The sequence below is a fragment of the Pomacea canaliculata genome, linkage group LG12, assembly GCF_003073045.1.
Source record: "Pomacea canaliculata isolate SZHN2017 linkage group LG12, ASM307304v1, whole genome shotgun sequence".
Classification (NCBI taxonomy): Eukaryota; Metazoa; Mollusca; class Gastropoda; order Architaenioglossa; family Ampullariidae; genus Pomacea; species Pomacea canaliculata.
In genome coordinates this window covers 4869177-4891941 of record NC_037601.1, presented here as the reverse complement: position 1 = coordinate 4891941, position 22765 = coordinate 4869177, and the positions used below count along the sequence as shown (strand labels likewise).

Here is a 22765-nt window from a genome sequence, read left to right as displayed (position 1 = left end):
ACAAACCTGCTGTGTTATTTTTTTTTTATTTTTTTTTTAAAGCCAAGAACGATTTGTGCGTTTGCTCGCTCACTCCCTTGCTCACTTCCCCTCCCCACATCACAGAAAGAGAATGTCCACATACCGTTAAACTCTTCCAACCGTTAGATACCCTTTGACCTCGCTGCTAGCACAAGTCCAAAAAAAAAAAGCTAAACCCTGTATCCGGATTCGTCTCACATCCTCGTAATCCCACGAATCAACTTTTCAATGGTTTATTAATTCAATCATACAATTTAGGAAATTTTTCGAAAGCCTTAAAGTGTTTTCCAGTGGTCCAGCAGCTCCACGTGCCACTAGTACTGAGTCATCTTCACAGAGCGGACCTTCATGGCCACGTCATCGCCATGCCACGTGGCCTGCCACAGATGGCGCGCGTCCCAGAAGGCCGTTCGCATGGCGGCGTCCGAACCTCCGTCTGACCAGGGCTGGGCGTAGGGCTGGTTGGTGTTGGCGTGGTTGAACCAGGTCCCTCCCACAGCCACGTTGAGGATCAGGTAAAACTGTGAGGACAGGTGTAAAGTGTAAGTTGTTCATCTCACAAAAGACAGGTTAACTATTTGACCAAAAGGACCATTTTCTACATGAAAATATTTGTCCTGACTTACTGGTCTGTCGAAGGGCGCGTCCTTGCCTCCATTGGCCCAAATGTTGGTCCCAGAGAACTGCCCCTCGTGCCAGTAGCCGGCAGCGGGTGTGTTGTGGGCTATGGAGGTGTGGTCATCCACGCCGATCCTAGAAAAATACAGACCCTCCAGTTGATAAAGACACTTAAAGCACAATACTGCGTACAATCGCTGTGATGCTCGCTTCTTGCAACCTTCCAATCACACGCATCCACATGGGCGCACATCTCACTCGGCAAAAATATTCCTAGATGCCACAAAACTGTTTCCTTGACTACACGCAAGACAAGTGGCTGTCCTTGATTTCTGTACTGCCAACAACAAATTTAGGTACCCCCTTCGCATTAAACAATCTCCCCAAAAATATATTTATTTTCAGAATTGGAGATCTCTATTTTCTGTGTTTGGAATTTGTCACAAATCGCATTTGAAATTCTTTTTTCGGGGAGGAAGTGTAGATGTTGATATACAAAGTAGATTTGTAGCATCATCAATAATTAATAGCTTTATAAGTGATACGTAGAAAATAACCAATAATTACCAATGTGTTATTAACAGCACATCGTGCATGCAACATGTACTATACAGCAAATATAAGTTTGTTGTTTTACTTGATATAGTTTTGGGTCCAGTCAATCCAGTAGGTATGATAAGCATCACCCAATGTTGTTCCTCTTAAAGTGCTGAAATAAAGTATAGACCCTCATTTTTTCTTAATACTGAAAACTTTGGATTTAAAAAAAAAAATCATGAAAGAGGTCACATTCGTGACATCACGTTTGTACACCTAATTAACAAATGGTTCCAGCTATCCTATTGGCTGTAGCCTTGACAGCATAACGTATCCTGTACCATCCTGTCGTCTGTGATTTTGTATTCCTTAGCGCCGGGGGCATGTGTATAGAAATGTATCTCTTAAGCCGAATATCCATCCACACTTGGCAAATATTTATCTTGCATTGAACTTTATCCTATCATTAGCGGTGGAGGGCACCCCACTAGTCCTGTAATGCAAGAGTAGAATGTTTAGAATCACTTTAGTTGTAACTAAAGTAGTGATCGCAGAACAAGGTACTCACTAGGGGCTTCCAAAGGATTTCTTGTTGTTCCAGGCAGGCCCATAGTGCACCGTGGAGTAGTCCACGTCAGCCCCCATCGTCCAGCCCTCAGGGGAGTGGTAGTGAAGGTTGCCTGCAAACCACACACACACACACTTTGACCTTTTCCCTCTCCACTCATTTGCAAGGAAGGCATTGGACGACAGTATTTGCTAGGTCTTTCTTGCGAATATATGGAAAAGGTATCCAGTGCTTACCTCTCGCCTCCATGATGTCGATCTCCCCGGACGCCGGCCACCCGCCGTAGTGCCACTCACTGGGCAACATCCAAATCGCTGGAAAGGACAACAAGGGGTTAACACACTTTGGTCACGTGTCCCTGTTAAAGGAACATTACTAGTCAAAATTAGCAAAGGAAAAATGTATTTTTGTGGTGGCTGATAAAGATTCATGCTTCAAAAATTACTGACCAGGCCACAGCCAGTCGCCCTTCGGCAGCTTAGCGACGACCTCGATCTTGCCGTACCGGATGTGCTGCGTGCTGCTGAGCTTGGCGGACATGATGGGCGGGATGCTGTGTCCTTGCAGATGGCAGCCACTTCTTGAGTTGTCCGTGCAGGACCCCCAGATAGCTATTATCAGACAATCATTTCCATCAGGTTAACACTTAATGCTAACCCTGGATAATTGTTACTAGATAATATAGACACACAGACAGACACACACACACACACTACTTCTTTGCGTTTTTTACTACATAAATATTTGAATATTAAACACCGCTACCTCCATTTGCTGTTTCTTTACATAATATCACGTGGCTGTGTGTGTTTGAACCCCAAATTAACAAATTTCTCTCGATTCTGTCATTCTGCAATTCCTGATTACTCAGAGCCTTTCTCTGTCGGCTTCTCTATTCATGTAAACTAACCTACACTTGCGGCCATCTTGCATAGAAACTTTTTCTGCAGCGGATAGCAATAAAAATAAAGTAGATATGAGTAGGTCCAATGAAATATTCTACACATTTCTAAGCAGCTTTCGCATTTTGTAGACATAGGGACACAAGGAATGCTCAAGTATTGTTTATAAACTGTTTGCTTGTATCTATACATAAACTATTTACTACTAACCTTTCACATCCAGGTTGCCGTTAGATAAAAAATTTGCTCCAAAACGATCAACCGTTAGCGTCTGCAACAAATGATTTTTATTCTTTTATATTATCCTCACTTGCTGTAACACGGATACCTTAAAAGTATTGGGTTTTTTTAAAGAATGTAAACATTACTTCTCTCTTTATTTTGTAGATGTTAAATGGACTATTTCTTTAAGAAAACAGCTGACGCTAGTAAACTCGTTTAATTAGATTCGAAATTATCCAGAAATTTAATCAAATAACTTTAGTCAAAATATCTATCATATGTTCCCTTTTCAGAAGTTCAAAAGAAAACCTGTTTTAAAAATCGTTTTCCTATGTAGAAGTTGATTTGCATCATACAGCTGTTACACCTCGTCTGAAAACGACTTTCTCAGTTAATACAGCGGACAAGCGTACAAACGTACTTACGGGATGAATGTACAAGACGCCATTTTTGACGTAGCTGTTGGCGGCTTCCGGTGTGTACATGTTGAACTCATGATTCTGTTAGCAATACGTGAACATCAGAAAGTAAGTCACGTGAGACCCACGTGAACACAAATTCCGAGCAAGAATAAAAACAACAAACATGTGTATACACAGGGTTGTCCATGGGACATATTTTTCTATCTCATCCCAACCCATGGTAATTTATGCCTGTCCCATCCCCTCCCATCCCATGGGACGTTAGATTCCCATGGTAACAACATTCCGATGGACAACACTGTGTATACATGCACAACATTTATTCGCACGTACAAAACATACACACAAGCATACATACGAACATAACGTACATTCATATGTATAAATATAAAACATGTATGCAAATACATCCCAAACATAAATATTTACAAACAATTCATAAAATAATGAGGCAATAATCAGGCTGTATATTTGTTATCCGCTTTGGATTCTAGACATGCTCCCTTTCCTTGAGAGAATCTGTGTGTGTGTGAGTAAGCCACTAGAGAATCTATATGTGTGTGTGTGTTAGTAGGTGTGTGTGTGTGCGTACGTGTGTGAGCGTGAGTCACCCACTTACATGTTGAAAATATCAGGCATGATCTGTGTACGACGTACTGAAACTTTCATGTCAAAGATAAGTATCTTCACCTTTTGACCTTAACCACACCCTAACTTTTTCTTAATTGCAGACTTCGGAAAACAAAATAGAGATAAAATATCTATCAATTCACGAACGTTTTGTGTCCAAGGTTATATTTTCAGACAACTGAACTCCTTAAGTGTGTAAAATGCACAGATTGCTATTCCTTTGGCCTTGGCAGCAGATGCTGACTTAGCTAGCTTCAGGTCAAAGGTTCATACCTGACGACAGGTGATAAAGTAGCTACATAATTATAACCAAAGATCAGACAATGTAGAAAGTAACAGAACTCAGTTGTAAGACCTGGCTACAGGTCAAACTAACTACACTAGATGTTAACAGGTCAGCAACCCTCGTCAGACCCACCCCGCCACCGTCGCCTGTGATGGCGTGCTGCCACTTGCTGGGGTCCACTTTACCGGAACTGAAGTCGTCGAAGAAAACCACCGTAGCCCTCCTCTGCAAAAACCGTTGACTTGGTGGAAGTTCCGGTAAATCTGAGCAAACATGAGATTTTGTTCAACAAAGTCTCAAGCAGAGCTACTTTCGGGTCAATTCTTCTTTCATTTTTGAAAACCACGATTATTTTCTCATTCACTCATCTCTCCACGTTCGCAGTGGACTTTACTAATTTTAATGTCCAGCGTTCATCTGTTCTTTGAATTGCTCAGACACTTTCACATTGTCCTAATCTTTGCTGACTAAAAGAATTCTAATTTGTTCCCCTTCTCAAGGGTACAATACAGCCAGTGAAATATCCAGGTTATTTTAGGGTAATAGGATAAATGTGTAGATGGACACAACTCACTGAAGACTTCAGTAGACCTCGCAAGCTGGTGAAGTGTGTCGAACTTGTGGTACTGGAGCACGTAGTTCAGAACACTGCCATGTTTGGTCTTCACTTTGTTGAGAACACCCTTCCATTGTCCGTCATCTAGAGGTCAAGAGCAATTTAAGATGAATAATATCTCAGGCGAGTTATCCATCATTTAATAGCTCTTGATAAGAAAATCTAGATGTATTGTATGAAAGGACATTTTTTCTTGAACATTCGAACAGTGGAACTTTGTTTTTGGTAGGAGACCATTTTGTTTCCTTTAAAATATATAACTTTTATTTCTACCTGTCAATCTTTTGAGTTGGAGAAAATAAAGGTACGTACGAAGTACAAAGTGATTCTACACATTGCCACAATAGGAATGGTTATCGCCATTGATAATACTCGCAGGTCTGGAGCCCGGAGTCGACCTCTCTCCCTCTTTCCCTCTGTCTAATGTTTCATTTAAATTCACATGGCAATATCTGATAGATAAGATACATCTGAAAGTCAGTCACGGGGCTGGGACACGCAAGTTTTACCTGTTTTAGTCAGCGACACTGGTGCCGCCTGGGAATCCTCGTTGGCCACAATAAGAGAAACATCATGGCTGTCCTTCAAATCTGAAAGTATACTCTTGCTTCAGTGAAAAAAATAAAACTTTGCGGTACCTGTAAGCACACCTGCACAGTATGAACCTACTTTCCTTATCTTCAAGTGCCCGAGATACTGTTACCGTCAGACATTTCCCTCTGAACCGATCAAAAAGTGTTCAAACAATTGTTCGCTGATATTCGTTAATGGTTTAGTTTCCTTAATAAATCTGCCGAGAGAAAGACAAAAACAACTTACCTGGCACCAGAACTCGAATGCTGCCATCCTTCTCACGGAAAAACTCTGGCAGCTTCTTCCCGGTGACCGCCGTCACCACCACCAGCACCAGAAACAACCGCATGATCACGTGATCGTCGCCCTCGGAATGACAGCGAAATCAGATTCTGGCCTCTTTAGGGTCCTGCCTCTTGAGGTCAGGGTTCGGCAGGCCTCGCGGTGCAGCTAAAGATGTCCCTCTTGAGATAGATACAAAATTTTAAAAACTATTTTTTGATAAGTCTTTCTTCCATTTGTAGATGTATGTACGGAATCACGATGTGGATATCTAGCTGGATTTTTTTTTTCTCTTTTTTGTTTTTTTCTTCTCTAATGTTTCAAAATGTTCGAACCAGCTGCTGAGCTGTGCAAATGGCCAGCACTTAGAACTTAATAAGTTTACAAACACTCACGCAACACGTTCGTCGGTTTCCGAGTGAAAAGCGCAGAGAGTGGAGCGCTAGGTGGCGCTGGACGATTGTGATTCAGAGACAGGTGTCGCCGCCTTTTATCTGGAGAGGTTTGTGTCCAGGTGATTTCCCTGTTCTCCTTTGTCCAGACTAGATTTATCGCTACCCTTCTCCACTAAGCTACCCCGCTTCAATTCTTTTAATCTTTCGATCTCTCTCTTTCTCTCTCTCTCTCATGTCTTACGGACAACTATCAAGTGTCACCACACTGAGACCATTGCTGTGTTAAAGTAGAAGTAGAAAACTGGTTTTCTACACCCTCTTTGTCCAGTCCTTATAATCATAATCTGATCTGACTGGTCATTAACTATGATACATTTATCTTTCCCCTTTCTACCAAGCACCTCACCTCAAATCGTTCTATTCACTTTTCTCATCTTTCTCAAGTATGTCTGGGGTTTTTTCTTCAGTTTCAGGCGTGCATCATTCACACAAAGATGCATGTCTACCAAATCAGACCTACACGTGAGTAGTGGGATTTCAAACACTCGTCTGACAGGCTTTATGGAGTGACGACAGGTGGGTTGCTCACCGATGCAGACAAGAAAACTGCAGCACCTTCCTCTGGTCTTGTTTTGCTCTTTGGTCCAAAACTCCAGCTATCACAACTTCTAACATCTAGACCACCCTAATCGCGCACGTGCTTTGTACCCACTTCCCTTCCTGCTGTTTCCCATTTGAGAGTTTTACCTGACAGGTGGGCGTACGGTACGAGGGAGACTCTTCCAGACACCAACAACACAAAGTCGTGAAGTTGTAAACCCAGGTGTGCAGCTGCTGCTTTAAAACATTGCTAGATGCACTCTTAGATAATAAAATAAATAAAAATAAATAAACATTACAATTTGACAACTAAATTTAGCGTAATACACCCCTTTAACCAAACAAACTAATAAGAAATTTTGTAATTAAATAAGAAATTGAAATATTCACGACCATGAGTCACAGGTTCTTGACAGTGAATTAACTAAATTTATCTGAAATTTTACAAGAAAAATAGATATATTATTCAACTTCAACTGACTCTACCTTGTTTGTTTGTGAAAGGTTTTAATGCTCTTTTAACTGGGAATGTGATCATGACATTAGCTCAGTTCCTTCGGGGTTCAAAGTTCATAAGTGTAAAAAATATTGAGTTTAAAACAGTTGTCACAATCAAAAAGAAACATGTTATCAAAATTATGTCCGTGTTGGTGTCCCTGAATTCATTTGCAGTGTTTGCTATGAATGAGTGCGAAACTTCTTCCAACTAAAGATGAAGAGAAAAAGGCGAGGCTGGTATGTGGTCCGATCCATCTTAGGTCTGTCCCCTCCCCCTCTACTAACGCCGCCCCTACCCCATCCCTGTCTCACTCTCCGCCCTCTATTCCCTCCTGGTCACTTCCAATGCGCCCTCGAATAATGGAGCTTTGCCGTGATACATGAACTGAGAAACTCGCGTGGTGAAAGGAAGCTACTGGCACAGGAAAGGTCTCATGCAAATATCCTTCTATGAAAATGATAGTTTTCCCTAACATTTTTCATCACTTTAAAAACTAAACAGAACTATTTTCGCCACAAGCCCCTCCCCCATTCACCAACGCCACTCCTCCACCGCCCACTCCCCTTTTTGAGATTTTATAGACTTCTTGGATAATGGAGTACTGTGGTGTTCAGTTAGTTGTTAGTCAGTAAGCACTCCACTTTTTACCCCATTCCTCGCTTGATTTCTTTTTCTTTCCTGTCGTTTTGCCTGGCTTCTCCATCTTTTTTAACCTATCATTATTTTTCGTATAGTTTATATTATGTAAAGCGCCATGATCTTGCTCATAAGGCTGGATGGATATGGTGCTATTATTATTATTATTATTTCTTCTGGATATTTAAAAAAATCAAATAGGGACAAGCTCGACTGTGGTTATTAAACAAAACTGTTTTGTGTAGTTATATAGGACTGTCATAATTTAATCCGGCTGATTGATAACGAGATCTTGTCACGAGGCGTGTGCACCAGCTTGTGGCTGTTGTTTACTCGTGCATGTCCAGATGTCTCCCACCCCCCTTCCCACACCTCCAGCCTAGTCGTGGAGCAGTGCGTTAAGTGTTGGTGTTGTGAGCATGTTGAGAGTTTGATGATGGTGTGAGCTGATGACTGGCTGTTTCAAATCGATAGCCTCATGTCGATGTGAGTCGTTACTGAACAGTGTTCTACATTATACAGTTGCTGTAGCGACACCATCTGCTGTATTATCACTGAAGGTTAGACCAAAGAGCAAAACAAGACCAGAGGAAGGTGCTGCAGTTTTCTTGTCTGCATCGGTGAGCAACCCACCTGTCGTCACTCCATAAAGCCTGTCAGACGAGTGTTTGAAATCCCACTACTCACGTGTAGGTCTGATTTGGTAGACATGCATCTTTGTGTGAATGATGCACGCCTGAAACTGAAAAAAAACTCCAGACATACTCGAGAAAGATGGGAAAAGGGAAAAGAACAATTGAAAGTGAGGTGAGGTGCTCGGTAGAAAGGGGAAAGATAAAGGTATCACAGTTAATGACCAGTCAGATCAGATTATAAGGACTGGACAAAGAGGGTGTAGAAAACCAATTTTCTACTTCTACTTTAACACAGCAATGGTCTCAGTGTGGTGACACTTCATAGTTGTCCGTAAGATGAGAGAGAGAAAGAGAGAGATCGAAAGAATAAAAGAATTGAAGCGGAGTAGCTTAGTAAAGAAGGGTAGCAATAAATCTATTCTGGACAAAGGAGAACAGGGAAAAAGGTAGTTTTAAGAAGTTTAAACTTAAAACCCACAGAACTTTGTAAAAAAATTCCTCACTTTTCTAAGTGGCTACATACGGCTCGTGAAAACATCTCTCGCTGTTTGATTTTGCTTTGTATTTGCTATTATCCTAGCAAAGTTGAAAGAAATGGAAGTAAGAATTATCAAAAATTAGTTTCTGAAATTTTGTATCTATCTCAAGAGGGACATCTTTAGCTGCACCGCGAGGCCTGACCAACCCTGACCTCAAGAGGCAGGACCCTAAAGAGGCCAGAATCTGATTTCGCCGTCATTCCGAGCGCGACGATCACGTGATCATGCGGTTGTTTCTGGTGCTGGTGGTGGTGACGGCGGTCACCGGGAAGAAGCTGCCAGAGTTTTTCCGTGAGAAGGATGGCAGCATTCGAGTTCTGTGCCAGGTAAGTGTCTTTGTCTTTCTCTCGGCAGATTTATTAAGGAAACTAAACCATTAACGAATATCAGTGAGCAATTGTTTGAACACTTTTTGATCGGTTCAGAGGGAAATGTCTGACGGTAACAGTATCTCGGGCACTTGAAGATAATGAAAGTAGGTTCATACTGTGCAGGTGTGCTAACAGGAACCTTTTATTTTTTTCACTGAAGCAAGTGTATACTTTCAGATTTGAAGGACAGCCATGATGTTTCTCTTATTGTGGCCAACGAAGATTCCCAGGCGGCACCAGTGTCGCTGACTAAAACAGGTAAAACTTGCGTGTCCCAGCCCCGTGACTGACTTTCAGATGTCTTATCTATCAGATATTGCCATGTAAATTTAAATGAAACATTAGACTGACAGAGGGGAAGCTATTAAATGAGGGATAAATGAGATATTATTCATCTTAAATTGCTCTTGACCTCTAGATGACGGACAATGGAAGGTTGTTCTCAACAAAGTGAAGACCAAACATGGCGGTGTTCTGAACTACGTGCTTCAGTACCACAAGTTTAACACACTTCACCAACTTGCGAGGTCTACTGAAGTCTTCAGTGAGTTGTGTTCATCAACATATTTATCCTATTACCCTCGGAAAAACCCTGGACATTTCACTGGTTGTATTGTACCCTTGAGAAGGGGAACAAATTAGAATTCTTTTAGTCAACAAAGATTTGGCCAACTAAAATAATCGTGGTTTTCAACAAGAAAAGAAGAATTGACCCGAAAGTAGCTCTGCTTGAGACTTTGTTGAACAAAATCTCATGTTTGCGCAGATTTACCGGAACTTCCGCCAAGTCAACGGTTTTTGCAGAGGAGGGCGACGGTGGTTTTCTTCGACGACTTCAGTTCCGGTAAAGTGGACCCCAGCAAGTGGCAGCACGCCATCACAGGCGACGGTGGCGGGGTGGGTCTGACTAGGGTTGCTGACCTGTTAACATCTACTGTAGTTAGTTTGACCTGTAGACAGGTCTTACAACTGAGTTCTGTCACTTACTACATTGTCTGATCTTTGGTTATAATTATGTAGCTACTTTATCACCTGTCGTCAGGTATGAACCTTTGACCTGAAGCTAGCTGTCAGCACCGTCTGCCAAGGCCAAAGGAATAGCAATCTGTGCATTTTACACACTTAAGGAGTTCAGTGGTCTGAAAATATAACCTTGGACACAAAACGTTCGTGAATTGATAGATATTTTATCTCTTTTTTTGTTTTCCGAAGTCTGCAATTAAGAAAAAGTTAGGGTGTGGTTAAGGTCAAAAGGTGAAGATACTTATCTTTGACATGAAAGCTTCAGTATGTCATACACAGATCATGCCTGATATTTTCAACATGTAAGTGGGTGACTCACGCTCACACGTACGCACACACACACACCTACTAACACACACACATATATATATTCTCTAGTGGCTGACTCACACACACACAGATTCTCTCAGAAGAAGGGAGCATGTCTAGAATCCAAAGCGGATAACAAATATACAGCCTGATTATTGCCTCATTATTTTATGAATTGTATGTAAATTGTATGATAGGGATGTATTTGCATGCATGTTTTGTATTTATACAGCATGCATATGTTCGTATGTATGCTTGTGTGTATGTTTTGTACGTGCGAATAAATGTTGTGCAGTTGTTTTACATTACACATGTTTGTTGTTTTGATTCTTGCTCGGAATTTGTGTTCACGTGGGTTTCACGTGACTTACTTTCTGATGTTCACGTATTGCTAACAGAATCATGGGTTCAGCATGTACACACCGGAAGCCGCCAACAGCTACGTCAAAGATGGCGTCTTGTACATTCATCCCGTAAGTACGTTTGTACGCTTGTCCGCTTGTCCGCTGTATTAACTGAGAAAGTCGTTTTCAGACGAGGTGTGCAAGATGTTCACTTGATGGGGGCAGGGGGGCCAGAAGATGTGTGAGGTTAGGGGGGGGGGAAGAGGTGGCGGGAAACCTATCACCTAGCAACTCGGTAACTAAGCAGAAGACTGGGAGTAAATGAGTGAACATCACACAGGGAGGATGCGTGTCCGTGTTCAGTTCACTCGTCGACTTTGAAAACAAAGAAACAATGTAGATTGAAACTCAAGAATAAATGCCACACGGTGTACACTAAAGTGTTTTCGAGTAAACATTGTAAAACTGCTTTGTCTCTTTTCTCAAAGTTGTTCTGAAGCCTGGCTTGTGGTAATATTTATTTAAAGGGGTTCGTTTGGGAACCTTGAAGCAGCACTTACATTTGTACATATGATGCAAATCCACTTCTACACATAAAAACGATTTTAAAACAGGTTTTCTTTTGAACTTCTAAAACGGGAACATATGATAGATATTTTTATTATAGTTATTTGATGAAATATCTGGATCATTTCCAATCTAGTTACACGAGTTTACTAGCGTCAGCTGTTTTCTTTGAGAAATAGTCCATTTAACATCTACAAAATAAAGAGAGAAGTAATGTTTACATTCTTAAAAAAAAACAATACTTTTAAGGTATCCGTGTTACAGCAAGTGAGGATGATATAAAAGAATAAAAATCATTTGTTGCAGACGCTCACGGTTGATCGTTTCGGAGCAAATTTTTTATCTAACGGCAACCTGGATGTGAAAGGTTAGTAGTAAATACTTTATGTATAGATACATGTACAAGCAAACAGTTTATAAACAATACTTGAGCATTCCTTGTGTCCCTATGTCTACAAAATGCGAAACTGTTTTTAAATGTTTAGAATATTTCAATGGACACATCTGCTATGATGTTATTGCTATCCGCTGCAGAAAGAAACTCAAAAGTTTCTGTGCAAGATGGCCGCAAGTGAATGGAGAAGCCGACAGAGAAAGGCTGTGAGTAATCAGGAATTGCAGAATGACAAAATCATTATTTTAGAGAAAAATGTGTTAATTTGGGGTTCAAACACACACTGCCACGTGATATTATGTAAAGAAACAGCAAATGGAGGTAGCGGTCTTTAATATTCAAATATTTATGTGGTAAATAACGCAAAGAAGTAGTGTGTGTGTGTGCATGTCTGCATGCGTGCTTCGTTTGTGTGTCTATATTATCTAGTAACAACTATCCGGGGTTAGTGTCAAGTGTTAACCTGATGGAAATGATTGTCTGATAATAGCCATCTGGGGGTCCTGCACGGACAACGCAAGAAGTGGCTGCCATCTGCAAGGACACAGCATCCCGCCCATCATGTCCGCCAAGCTCAGCAGCACGCAGCACATCCGGTACGGCAAGATCGAGGTCGTCGCTAAACTGCCGAAGGGCGACTGGCTGTGGCCTGGTCAGTAATTTTTGAAGCATGAATCTTCATCACTAAACATGCATTTTTCATTTGCTAATTTTGACTAGTAATGTTCCTTTAACAGGGACACGTGACCAAAGTGTGTTAACCCCTTGTTGTCCTTTCCAGCGATTTGGATGATGCCCACTGAGAAGCACTACGGCGGGTGGCCGGCGTCCGGGGAGATCGACATCATGGAGGCGAGAGGTAAGCACTGGCCCCGTCTCAGGTAGAATTGTCGACATCAAAGCTGTCTGATGGTGTCTTCATTTCTATTTCAGAGAAAGGTGAAGAGTGAAAGGTGGAACACAGATGCACATAATTCCTACCACGTAGAGAAAGACGTGAGGTGAACTGCATTTCTGTCCCATACATAGAAAGTCGTTATAGCTTTTGAAAGGTAATAAAAAAATAAATTATTAAAACTCTCGTTAGATTTGCTTTATCCACACTATTAAAAAATATATCTGTCCGAGAATTTTTAAAAATATAGGCGAGAAGATTGCGGGACCACAATAACAGAAGAGGGGGATGATGAATGGCTGGGCTGAGTAGGGTTTGAACAGTCAGAAAACAGTCTAGCCACTTTAAACATGGATGATGCGCAGTAAATAGTAGGAAACATGACAGTAGTCATTAATAAGCCATGGGCTAGTAACGTTTGCGATGATGTCACTGTTGTCATGATCGGGTAGAGTGCAGTTAACCAACGTCACACACTTAGGAGGTACGGCGCATATCTGAATGACACAACTGACAGATTACAGTTACTTAACACACCAATGAGGTATGTCACAAACCACAATGGCACTGACAGATTATACTTACGTAACACAGACAAGCAGGTCACACCTTCCAGTGATACTGTTACCGTTACATCACTCACTGAGGAGGTGAGGAATGACATTACTTTTGTGATGTAACCACTGTTGTTTTATAGATAATCCGTCCATTGTCTGAGAAAATCCCATGCTGCCCCGCTGATACCTTTTCCATAACTTCGCAAGAAAGATCTAGCAAATACTGTCTTCTAATGCCTACCTTAGTGGAGAGGAAAAGGTCAAAGTGTGTGTGGTTTGCAGGCAACCTTCATTACCACTCCCCTGAGGGCTGGACTATGGGGGCTGACGTGGACTACTCCACGGTGCACTATGGGCCTGCCTGGAACAACAAGAAATCCTTTGGAAGCCCCTAGTGAGTACCTTGTCCTGCAATCACTACTTCAGTTCCAACTAAAGTGATTCTAAACATTCTACTCTTGCATTACAGGACTAGTGGGGTGCTCTTCACCCCAAATGATAAAGTGAGGTAAGATAAATATTTGCAAGATAAATATATCCCAAGTGTGGATGGATATTCCGCATAAAAGATACACATGCCCCAGCTAAGAAGGAATACAAAATCACAGACGACATGATTGTACAGGATACGTTATGTTGTCAAGGCTACAGCCAATAGTATAGCTGGAACCATTTGTTAATTAGGTGTGTGTACAAACGTGATGTCACGTATGTGACCTCTTTCCTGATTTTGTTTTAAAAGTCCAAAGTTTTCAGTATTAAGAAAAAACGAGGGCCTATACTTTGTTTCAGCACTTTAAGAGGAACAACATTTGCTGATGCTTATCATACCTTCTGGATTGACTGGACCCAAAACTATATCAAGTAAGACAACAAACTCATATTTGCAGTATGGTACAAGTTGCATGCACCATGTGCTGTTAATAACACATTGGTAATTATTGGCCATTTTCTACGTATCACTTATAAAACTATTTATTATTGATGATGCTACAAATCTCCTTTGTATATTAACATCTACACTTCCTCCCCGAAAAAAGAATTTCACATATGCTTTGTGACACAACTATTTAACTGAAAGTATGACCATCCAATACAACAAATTCCAAACACAGAAAATAGAGAAAATCTCAAATTCTGAAAATAAATATATATTTTTAGGGAAATTGTTTAATGCGAAGGGGGTACCTAAATTTGTTGTTGGCAGTACAGAAATCAAGGACACCCACTTGTCTTGCGTGTAGTCAAGGAAACAGTTTTGTGGCATCTAGGAATATTTGTGCAGATGTGCGCCCATGTGGATGCGTGTGATTGGGAGGTTGCACGAAGCGAGCATCACAGCGATTGTACGCAGTATTGTGCTTTGAGTGTCTTTGTCAACTGGATGGTCTGTATTTTTCTAGGATTGGCGTGGATGACCACACCTCCATAGCCCACAACACTCCCGCTGCCGGCTACTGGCACGAGGGGCAGTTCTCTGGGACCAACATTTGGGCCAGTGGTGGCAAGGATGCGCCCTTTGACAGACCTGTAAGCCAGGACAAATATTTTCATGTAGAAAATGGTCCGTTTGGTCAAATAGTTAACCTGAAGTTTCATGAACGATTCCGATATAACTGGCTGTAGGTCTTTGACAGAAGTGGCTTTACAACTGGGTGCAGAACTAACCTTTCGCAGCTGTACACAACAGCAGTGCCCTCACACAGGGCCCTGACAGTTGCATGACACAGCAGTGACATCACAGTTGTATGACACAGCAGTGCCCTGACAGTTGCATGACACACCAGTGCCATCACAGTTGTATGACACAGCAGTGCCCTGACAGTTGTATGACAGCAGTGCCCTCACTGTTTCGAATTTGTAATTACTCCAATACTAAAAGCTACAGAAGCTAGAAGGTTTTGTGGTGATAACTTTGGTTTTAATACTTTGTTCCACAGACAAAAAGAAAACAGGAAGTGTTGTGTGTAATAATTTTGTTTGAATTATCCAAATATTCAAACGGTCACAAAAATCTTTCGTGAGATGAACAACTTACACTTTACACCTGTCCTCACAGTTTTACCTGATCCTCAGCCTGGGTGTGGGAGGGGCCTGGTTCAACCACGCCAACACCAACCAGCCCTACGCCCAGCCCTGGTCAGACGGAGGTTCGGACACCGCCATGCGAACGGCCTTCTGGGACGCGCGCCATCTGTGGCAGGCAACGTGGCATGGCGATGACGTGGCCATGAAAGTCCGCTCTGTGAAGATGACTCAGTACTAGTGGCACGTGGAGCTGCTGGACGACTGGAAAACACTTTGAGGCTTTCAAAAATATTCCTAAATTGTATGATTGGATTAATAAACCATTTAGAAGTTGATTCGTGGGATTACGAGGATGTTAGGGGAATTCTGGGCACTAGGTTTAGTTCTTTGGGACCTGTGGTAGCATCGAGGTCAGAAGATTGGAAACGATTGGAAGAGTTTAATGGTATGTGGACATTCGCTTTCTGTGATGTGGGGAGGGGGAGGGGAGGTGAGCAAGGGAGTGAGGGAGCAAATGTGAAAACGTGTGCCAGCAAACAATGTGAGAGTTTATGAAGAATATTGAGACTTTCAAAAAGCATACCAATGCAGAGAACTAGGAAAAACCCACAATACCAATTAAAGGTTAATAATTACAATACTTAGGGTTAAAAATTAAAATACTAAGGAATAATACATTACATTACTCCGGCTTCTATAAGATTACATCACTGAAGGGAGATAATGATGAAAACAGTACAAAAACAAAGAATATTTACCAATCAAGAGTCAAAATTTTAATATGGAGGGTTAAACATTGCAATACTGAGGGTTAAACCCTTAGAGCACTGAGATTTAGAAAAAACTACAGTGCTAAGGGTTATATTGCCACTCGGCTGCCACTAGTATCATAAATTTGTGCTTTTAGTAAAAAGACTTGGTACAGACTTGTTTCATGTCTGTAGCTCTCTCCCCATGTGAGGTAACTTAAGTGTGTAATATGAGCAGCTCTGAAATAATAAACATCTCTCCAGCGACACAGTCTGTTCCTTTTTTTAGTCTCATCTCTCTCTCTCTCACACACACATGGGTAAGTCAGACATGGTTTAGTCAGGAACTTGCTGTGTTCTGTTACGAGCTGCTGATAAATGCAGAAAACATTCAGTTTGCTGGACTTTGGATGTACTGTATTTACTGTCATGAACTTCGGAATAAAAATACTCTGAATCTGAAAGGAGTGTGTGCCAAGAGTGAGGTGCTGTGTTTTCTGTAAGTGTAATGTTTAATTCTGAAGCACTAAATTGTCTATACAGTGTATGTAAATAAAAGTATCTTCAAACATTTTAACCCAGTAAAATGAAGTTCTGAATGACAATAGACCTTAGAGATGGCAGCAGATGGCATAAAGATTGCATGACCATATGTGCATGTAACGAAAAAAGAAAAAGAATTGATAGACGCTTCAGCAAAGATTTTGTAGACAATTACATTTCAGCTGCTTTACTTTTGCAAAATTTGTCAGCTGACCTCTCAAGCCAGTTGTTTCCATCAAGCATGTCAAGTCATTCAACACAGAATGTTCTCTTTTTTTTTTTTTTTGCATGTATACATATGCATGTGGAAGCTGAAGATGTATCCAACAGAATTTTGCCCGTACAAATCAGGAAAATTCCAAATTAAGCAGATTCTAATCCTGCTGCCATCTACACTATCATTTCAGAAACGTAATACCCATTGCAACTGGTTAAACCGAATCATACCAGGAGAAGTATTTCATTATTTTACATAAGCTTCATCTAATTTTATGTACTTAATACAGGGCTACTGTAGTGTTCATGTTGCCTTTTGCACTCAAAAAAGTGCCACAGGACCTTGACACTAATCAACTGTTAGAGAAAAAAACATTGCAACATTTCCAATAGGAACAACAATCCCTACAATTAAAGTTTTTTTTTTTTTTTCAAATTTTGATGCTGGTCCGAAGAGAAGCATACGTCAAGCTTGCTTATACCCCGCTCTCTGTAAATGTGCATCATCTGTCTCTTGCTGTTCAAACATATAACAGGGTGTCATATATATACGAGTATGTCGAGTTGTGGCGGTGGTGGTCACAGAGTGGATTTGGAGTGCTGGCAGACAAAGGTAAGGGTCTAAAAATCGAGATTCGTGGGTTTTTCGCTCTTACGAGAACTGTTCAGAGTTTACGTTGTTTACAATCCACATGCACGTAATTGTTATATTATTTTAATGTCTCTGTTGTATCATTAATATGTACAGGGATGTCATAAGGACTTCATTGAAACCGTGTCTGTGCGTGACTTCAAAACGTAGCAAGCTCGAATTAAAGTGTGATTCGCTCGATGAAAGCAGTCATTGCTTCATTACTCCGCTTGAGGAGTTTTTATGTCTGAGGAGTACAGAAAATCATCTTTCGAACGTAAATCTCATTTCACAAAGAAACTGCGCCGTTGTGAAAAACTTCATCATAGAGGACAAGTCTGAAAAACTAAAAACTTGCCTTCTGAAACTCCCGCAATATCTCCGAATCACAGTTGTTGACATCGGCACGGAAATTCTCGTAAGACGTAACCCATCCACCATGGTAAGGCAAGCGAGATAACTAATAAAATAATAGAGATTAAGGTTATACTGTTTGTCTCCCCTTGCCTTCACCCTGCTCCTGCAAATAGTAAAGTAAAACCCACGGACCTTCATTTAATTTACTGATCGAGGTCGGTGTTAAAAGCAAAGCTAAAAGTCCACGTGAAAAATGAGGTGTTAAAAGACCCTAGTTGTCAAGACCAGTTTTTGTGATGGTGGTGATCATTTTTCTCCCCTGCTGCCTGACGTTTCCCGACCATAGGGCAGTGGTTATCAGAGTATTTCGGACCGCGGACGACTTCACTAAAGTAAAAAATACGGATTACCCCCAAGGCCTAAAATCACTCTCTACAGTGAATTTCAAATTTAAATTGCAGCATTTGTTTCATTACAATTCCAAATTTAATGTGCTTTTGTGACAGTATTATAGTAATAAGTTTACATAAAATTATATACTTCCCAAAGTTCTTTATTAATTAAAATGTAAATGCGATAGTTTTTTTATGAGATTAAGGTGATTTTTTTATGTATCGAGCGTCACTGAGGGGCTCCACTTGTCTAAATGTTGAAGATTAAGACCGGGGGAGTGATTTTTGTTGCCTGTTGCATGTCCTTAAATAGAACAGGGAAAACCCCGACCGTTCAATTATTTCCGTGCTGTGCGTTAGTCCTGACCAGTCTCAATCAATGACTTATGTGAAACCTGTTGACGTGAGTCTGATTTTTGAATCTTTTTATGTAACATTTTGGATTGTATTTTTAATTTGAAGATAGTAATACAGTGTATTTAAATGATTGTTAGATTTTTAAGGTGTGTACTTTCTATCCATGTTTTTTAAAATTTGTATTTTATCTTCCTGTGTCTGGTGCTCTGGATTAAACCGACTTTCAAGAGGGTCGGCAACTTTGAAAAGACCGTGCGTCTGGTTTCTTTGGTGGAGCGACGGACACGACGGCGGAGGCTTCAAAAGCAGACTTGCTTTGAGTCAATTTTAATCAAACACTTTTACCGCTGAAAGAGGGGATTAACTGTTTATGTGTTTTCATCTATAATTAATTAATTTAGTCAATTTGTTTGTTGATTATTTTTAAATATTATATTCATTTCTTAAATTCAGATTTTGTCGAGTTTCTGAATTCTTAAAAACATATTGAGTACAGTGGGGAGACACAAGAAATGCCAGAAACAAGAAATATTAACAAAGTAAAGATGTGAAATACTTCCAATGAAGAGCTATTTAGTGCCACAGAAATATAAGTCCAGTAAGCCTTTGTATTGAAGTATGATTTTAAACTCAGCCAGGAGTGATTAGCGGTTGGTTGATTGTATTATCCACTGTGTCAGTAACTGTATACTGAATTACATATTAGTGAGCCACCCTCTTAACAGGTGTCAGATGCCAATTGGGAAGAATCATTCGAAGCCGAAGTTGTAAAATATAAGCTTGATGCATACACTGTACTTTTCTTGTAATGGGTGTATGGGTGTACAGCATCTGCTGTGAGACCAGAACAAAGTCAAATGTTTTGCTAGTGGATATTGAATAAAGTATAATTTATTTACCTTTTTTGTACTGTTATATAACACCTGTATGTTGAGAAACTCTGTAAAAGAGTCAGTAAGCAAGTCAAAATGCCAGCAGAAACATCTTCCCTGAACGATGATAAAATAAAGTTAGTATTTCAGCAGTGTCAGTAACAATTTTCTCCTTTTAACTTAAATAATGATAGGTGTATGGTTTGCCTAGATCTTATAAGCCTAAAACTTTACGAGAGCTAAGTTGGTCTCGGCAAACACCCGGCAGTCTAATGCATCCGTGGTTTCACCAATGTGCTGGACTACCGCAGTGTCTCGCTGTTATGGACTAAGGGAGACAACCTCATTCTATTTTCACGAAGACGCCTGGAGTTGTATCCCATCGAAAGAATCCGTTTCCCTGTTCAACGATGCGTAATCGGTTCATAATGACGAAAGTACTTTCGGTTACGAGCGGGAGATTCAACAGAAAAATGCACATTAATGAAAAATTAGAAAACAGAAAATATTTTCTCCTTTATTGTAGTTATCATTGCAAGTACGACAAACCATGGCAGAAAATCGTTATTTTGTTCTGATCGAGGTCAGTGATAATACAGCAGATGGTGTCGCTACAGCAACTGTATAATGTAGAACACTGTTCAGTAACGACTCACATCGACATGAGGCTATCCCAACTTCTAACATCTAGACCACCCTAATCGCGCACGTGCTTTGTACCCACTTCCCCTCCTGCAGTTTCCCATTTGAGAGTTTTACCTGACAGGTGGGCGGACGGTACGAGGGAGATTCTTCCAGACACCAACAACAAAAAGTCGTGAAGTTGTAAACCTCGGTGTGCAGGTGCTGCTTTAAAACATTGCTAGATGCATTCTTAGATAATAAAATAAATAAAAATAAATAAACATTACAATTTGACAACTAAATTAAGCGTAATGCACCCCTTTAACCAAAAAACTAATAAGAAATTTAGTAATTAAATAAGAAAATTAAAAACTCATGACATGAGTGACAGGTTCGTGACAGGGAATCCAAACACCTCCGGCCATATCGTGAAGCAGTGCTTTAAGTGTTGGTTTGTGAGCATGTTGCACCATCTTCTTGTCTTGATTCGAACGAGAGGGCCCGCTTTGGGGGTGGTTAGCGATGGACGTGGGCTGTTCCAAATCGATATAGCCTCATGACTCGCGATAAGTGTTAAGTCACGTTACTGAACAGTGTTCTACATTTATTACAGTTAGCTGTTAGCGACCACCATCTCTGGCTGTATTATCACCTTGACCTCGATCAGAACCAATAACGATTTCTGCCATATGTTGTCGAACTTTTAATGATAACGACAATAAAGGATAGTAATAATATTTTATGTTCTTAATTTTTTCCAATATCAATGTGGCATTTTTTGGCCTGTTGGAATCTCCCGCTGTTAACAAAGAAAGCACTTTCGGTTATATATTGAACCAAAAATTTACGCCATACGTTGAACAGGGAAACGAGTTTCTTTCGATGGGATACAACTCTGGAGCGTCTGATTCGTGAAGAAAAATAAGGAAATGAGGTAGTCTCCCTTGAATCCATAAAGGCCAAGTGAGAATCTCAGGTGTAGTCCCAGCACATGGTGAAACCACGGATGTATAGACGCCGGTTGTTTGCGCCGAGGACCAACTTTAGCTTGCGTAAGTTTTAGGGCTTATAAGATTCTAGGGCAATTTTCATACCAACCCTATCGTTTATTTTTAAGTTTAAAGGAAAAAATCGTTACTGCCACTGGCTGAAATTAACTAACTTTATTTATCATCGTCAGGGCGAAAGATGTTTCTGCTGACCATATTGACTCGCTTACTGAATTCTTTTACAGGTTCTCAACTAACAGGTGTTATCATCCACAGTACAAAGAAAAAGGTATCTAAATATCCCTTTATTCGAATATACCACTGGCAAAACAGTGGATTGGTGTTCTGGTCTCCACAGCAGATGCTGACACCCCATACAACCACCACACCAAGTTACTCAGCAAGAAAAAAAAGCACAGTGTGTTTGCATCAAGGCTTGATTTTTACAACTTTGGCTTTCGAAAGTGATTCTTCTCAATTGGCATCGGACACCTTGGTTACGAGGTGTTTTGCATTAAAGTTGACTCAAAGCAAGTCTGGCTTTTGAAAAGCCTCGCGTCGTGTCCCGTCCGCTCACCACAAGAAACCAAGACGCACGGTCTTTTCAAAGTGCCGGACCTTTTTGGGAAAATCCGGTCCCTTAATCCAGAGCACCCTTACACAGAAGATAAAAAAAAAAATTTTATAAAAAAACATTTAGGATAGAAAGTTATTAACCAGCCTTTAAAATCTAACAATCATTTAAATACACATTGTATTTATGTCTTCAAATTAAAAATACAATCAAACAAAAAAAAAAAAAAAAGACTCACGTCAAACAGGTTTCACCATTAAAAATTCGATAAATCATTTATTGAGACTGGTCAGGGACTAACGCATAGCATGGCAAAATAATTAAGGTTAGGGGGTTTTTTCCCTGTTCTGTTTTTAGGCGAACAACAGCCAGGGCAACAAAAATCAACTCCCCCTGTCTTAATCTTCAACATTTAGTACAAAAGTGGAGCCCCCAGTGACGCCCGATATACATTAAAAGAAAAAGCCGTGTCGCCCATGAGGCGCTCACACCCACGCGCTAGCGCCCACACCACATGACAACCACTCACTCCCACGCAAAAAAACCTTCACCATCCTTCCACATTTTCCGTTTCTCATTTCAAACAATATTTTTTTATATAGACAGGGTGTTGTGACAACCACAATATCATTTTTCATAAAAAAATGATTTGGACTAATTTTTTTTTAAGGGTAGAAGTCCAAGTAGATGTGGTCGTCTTGATAATTTAGAATAGCCGATACCCTCAGCTCTATTGGCCTTGCTGTAGTACTTTCCTCATTATATAGCCAGAAAAGGAGCAAGTTCAGATTGGTCTAAGGAGCACTTTAATGACATTATGAAAACGAATGAGATTAAGACCAGGGCATTAATGTTTTAAACAAACCTGATTCATAACCTCAGCCCTATCTCTCCAGTGGTCACGTCATACACACTAAAACTGGTGGGAGGTTCGCTGTCCTCCAGAAACGAGTTATGATTCTTCATTTGCGACATATCAACTCCACACGGAG

The 22765-nt window shown here is 40.6% G+C and overlaps 2 protein-coding genes across 3 annotated transcripts; one reads left to right on the top strand and one right to left on the bottom strand.

The window, feature by feature from the left end:
- Positions 1-238: 238 nt before the first annotated feature.
- Positions 239-6206, bottom strand: LOC112577241 (beta-1,3-glucan-binding protein-like). 2 transcript variants are annotated; one of them, XM_025260277.1, is made up of 13 exons: positions 6073-6206; positions 5642-5859; positions 5332-5412; positions 4781-4906; positions 4339-4469; positions 3294-3368; positions 2857-2917; positions 2194-2355; positions 1981-2058; positions 1745-1856; positions 1277-1348; positions 648-774; positions 239-542 (listed from the first exon to the last, which is right to left on the bottom strand). In XM_025260277.1, the coding sequence occupies exons 2-13, from the start codon at positions 5742-5744 to the stop codon at positions 336-338; spliced, it is 1335 nt and encodes a 444-aa protein (XP_025116062.1). In that variant the 5' UTR covers positions 5745-5859; positions 6073-6206; the 3' UTR covers positions 239-335. The 2 variants fall into 2 exon arrangements, with proteins under 2 accessions (XP_025116062.1, XP_025116061.1); XM_025260276.1 differs by having other exon boundaries at positions 5642-6130.
- A 2999-nt stretch (positions 6207-9205) lies between these two features.
- LOC112577322 (beta-1,3-glucan-binding protein-like) lies at positions 9206-16795 on the top strand. The gene is made up of 13 exons (XM_025260377.1): positions 9206-9307; positions 9407-9422; positions 9530-9610; positions 9771-9896; positions 10119-10249; positions 11083-11157; positions 11902-11962; positions 12480-12641; positions 12771-12848; positions 13724-13835; positions 14234-14305; positions 14845-14971; positions 15501-16795. Exons 1-13 carry the CDS (start codon positions 9206-9208, stop codon positions 15705-15707), a joined length of 1350 nt encoding a protein of 449 aa, XP_025116162.1. The 3' UTR covers positions 15708-16795.
- The last annotated feature ends 5970 nt before the right edge of the window (positions 16796-22765 follow it).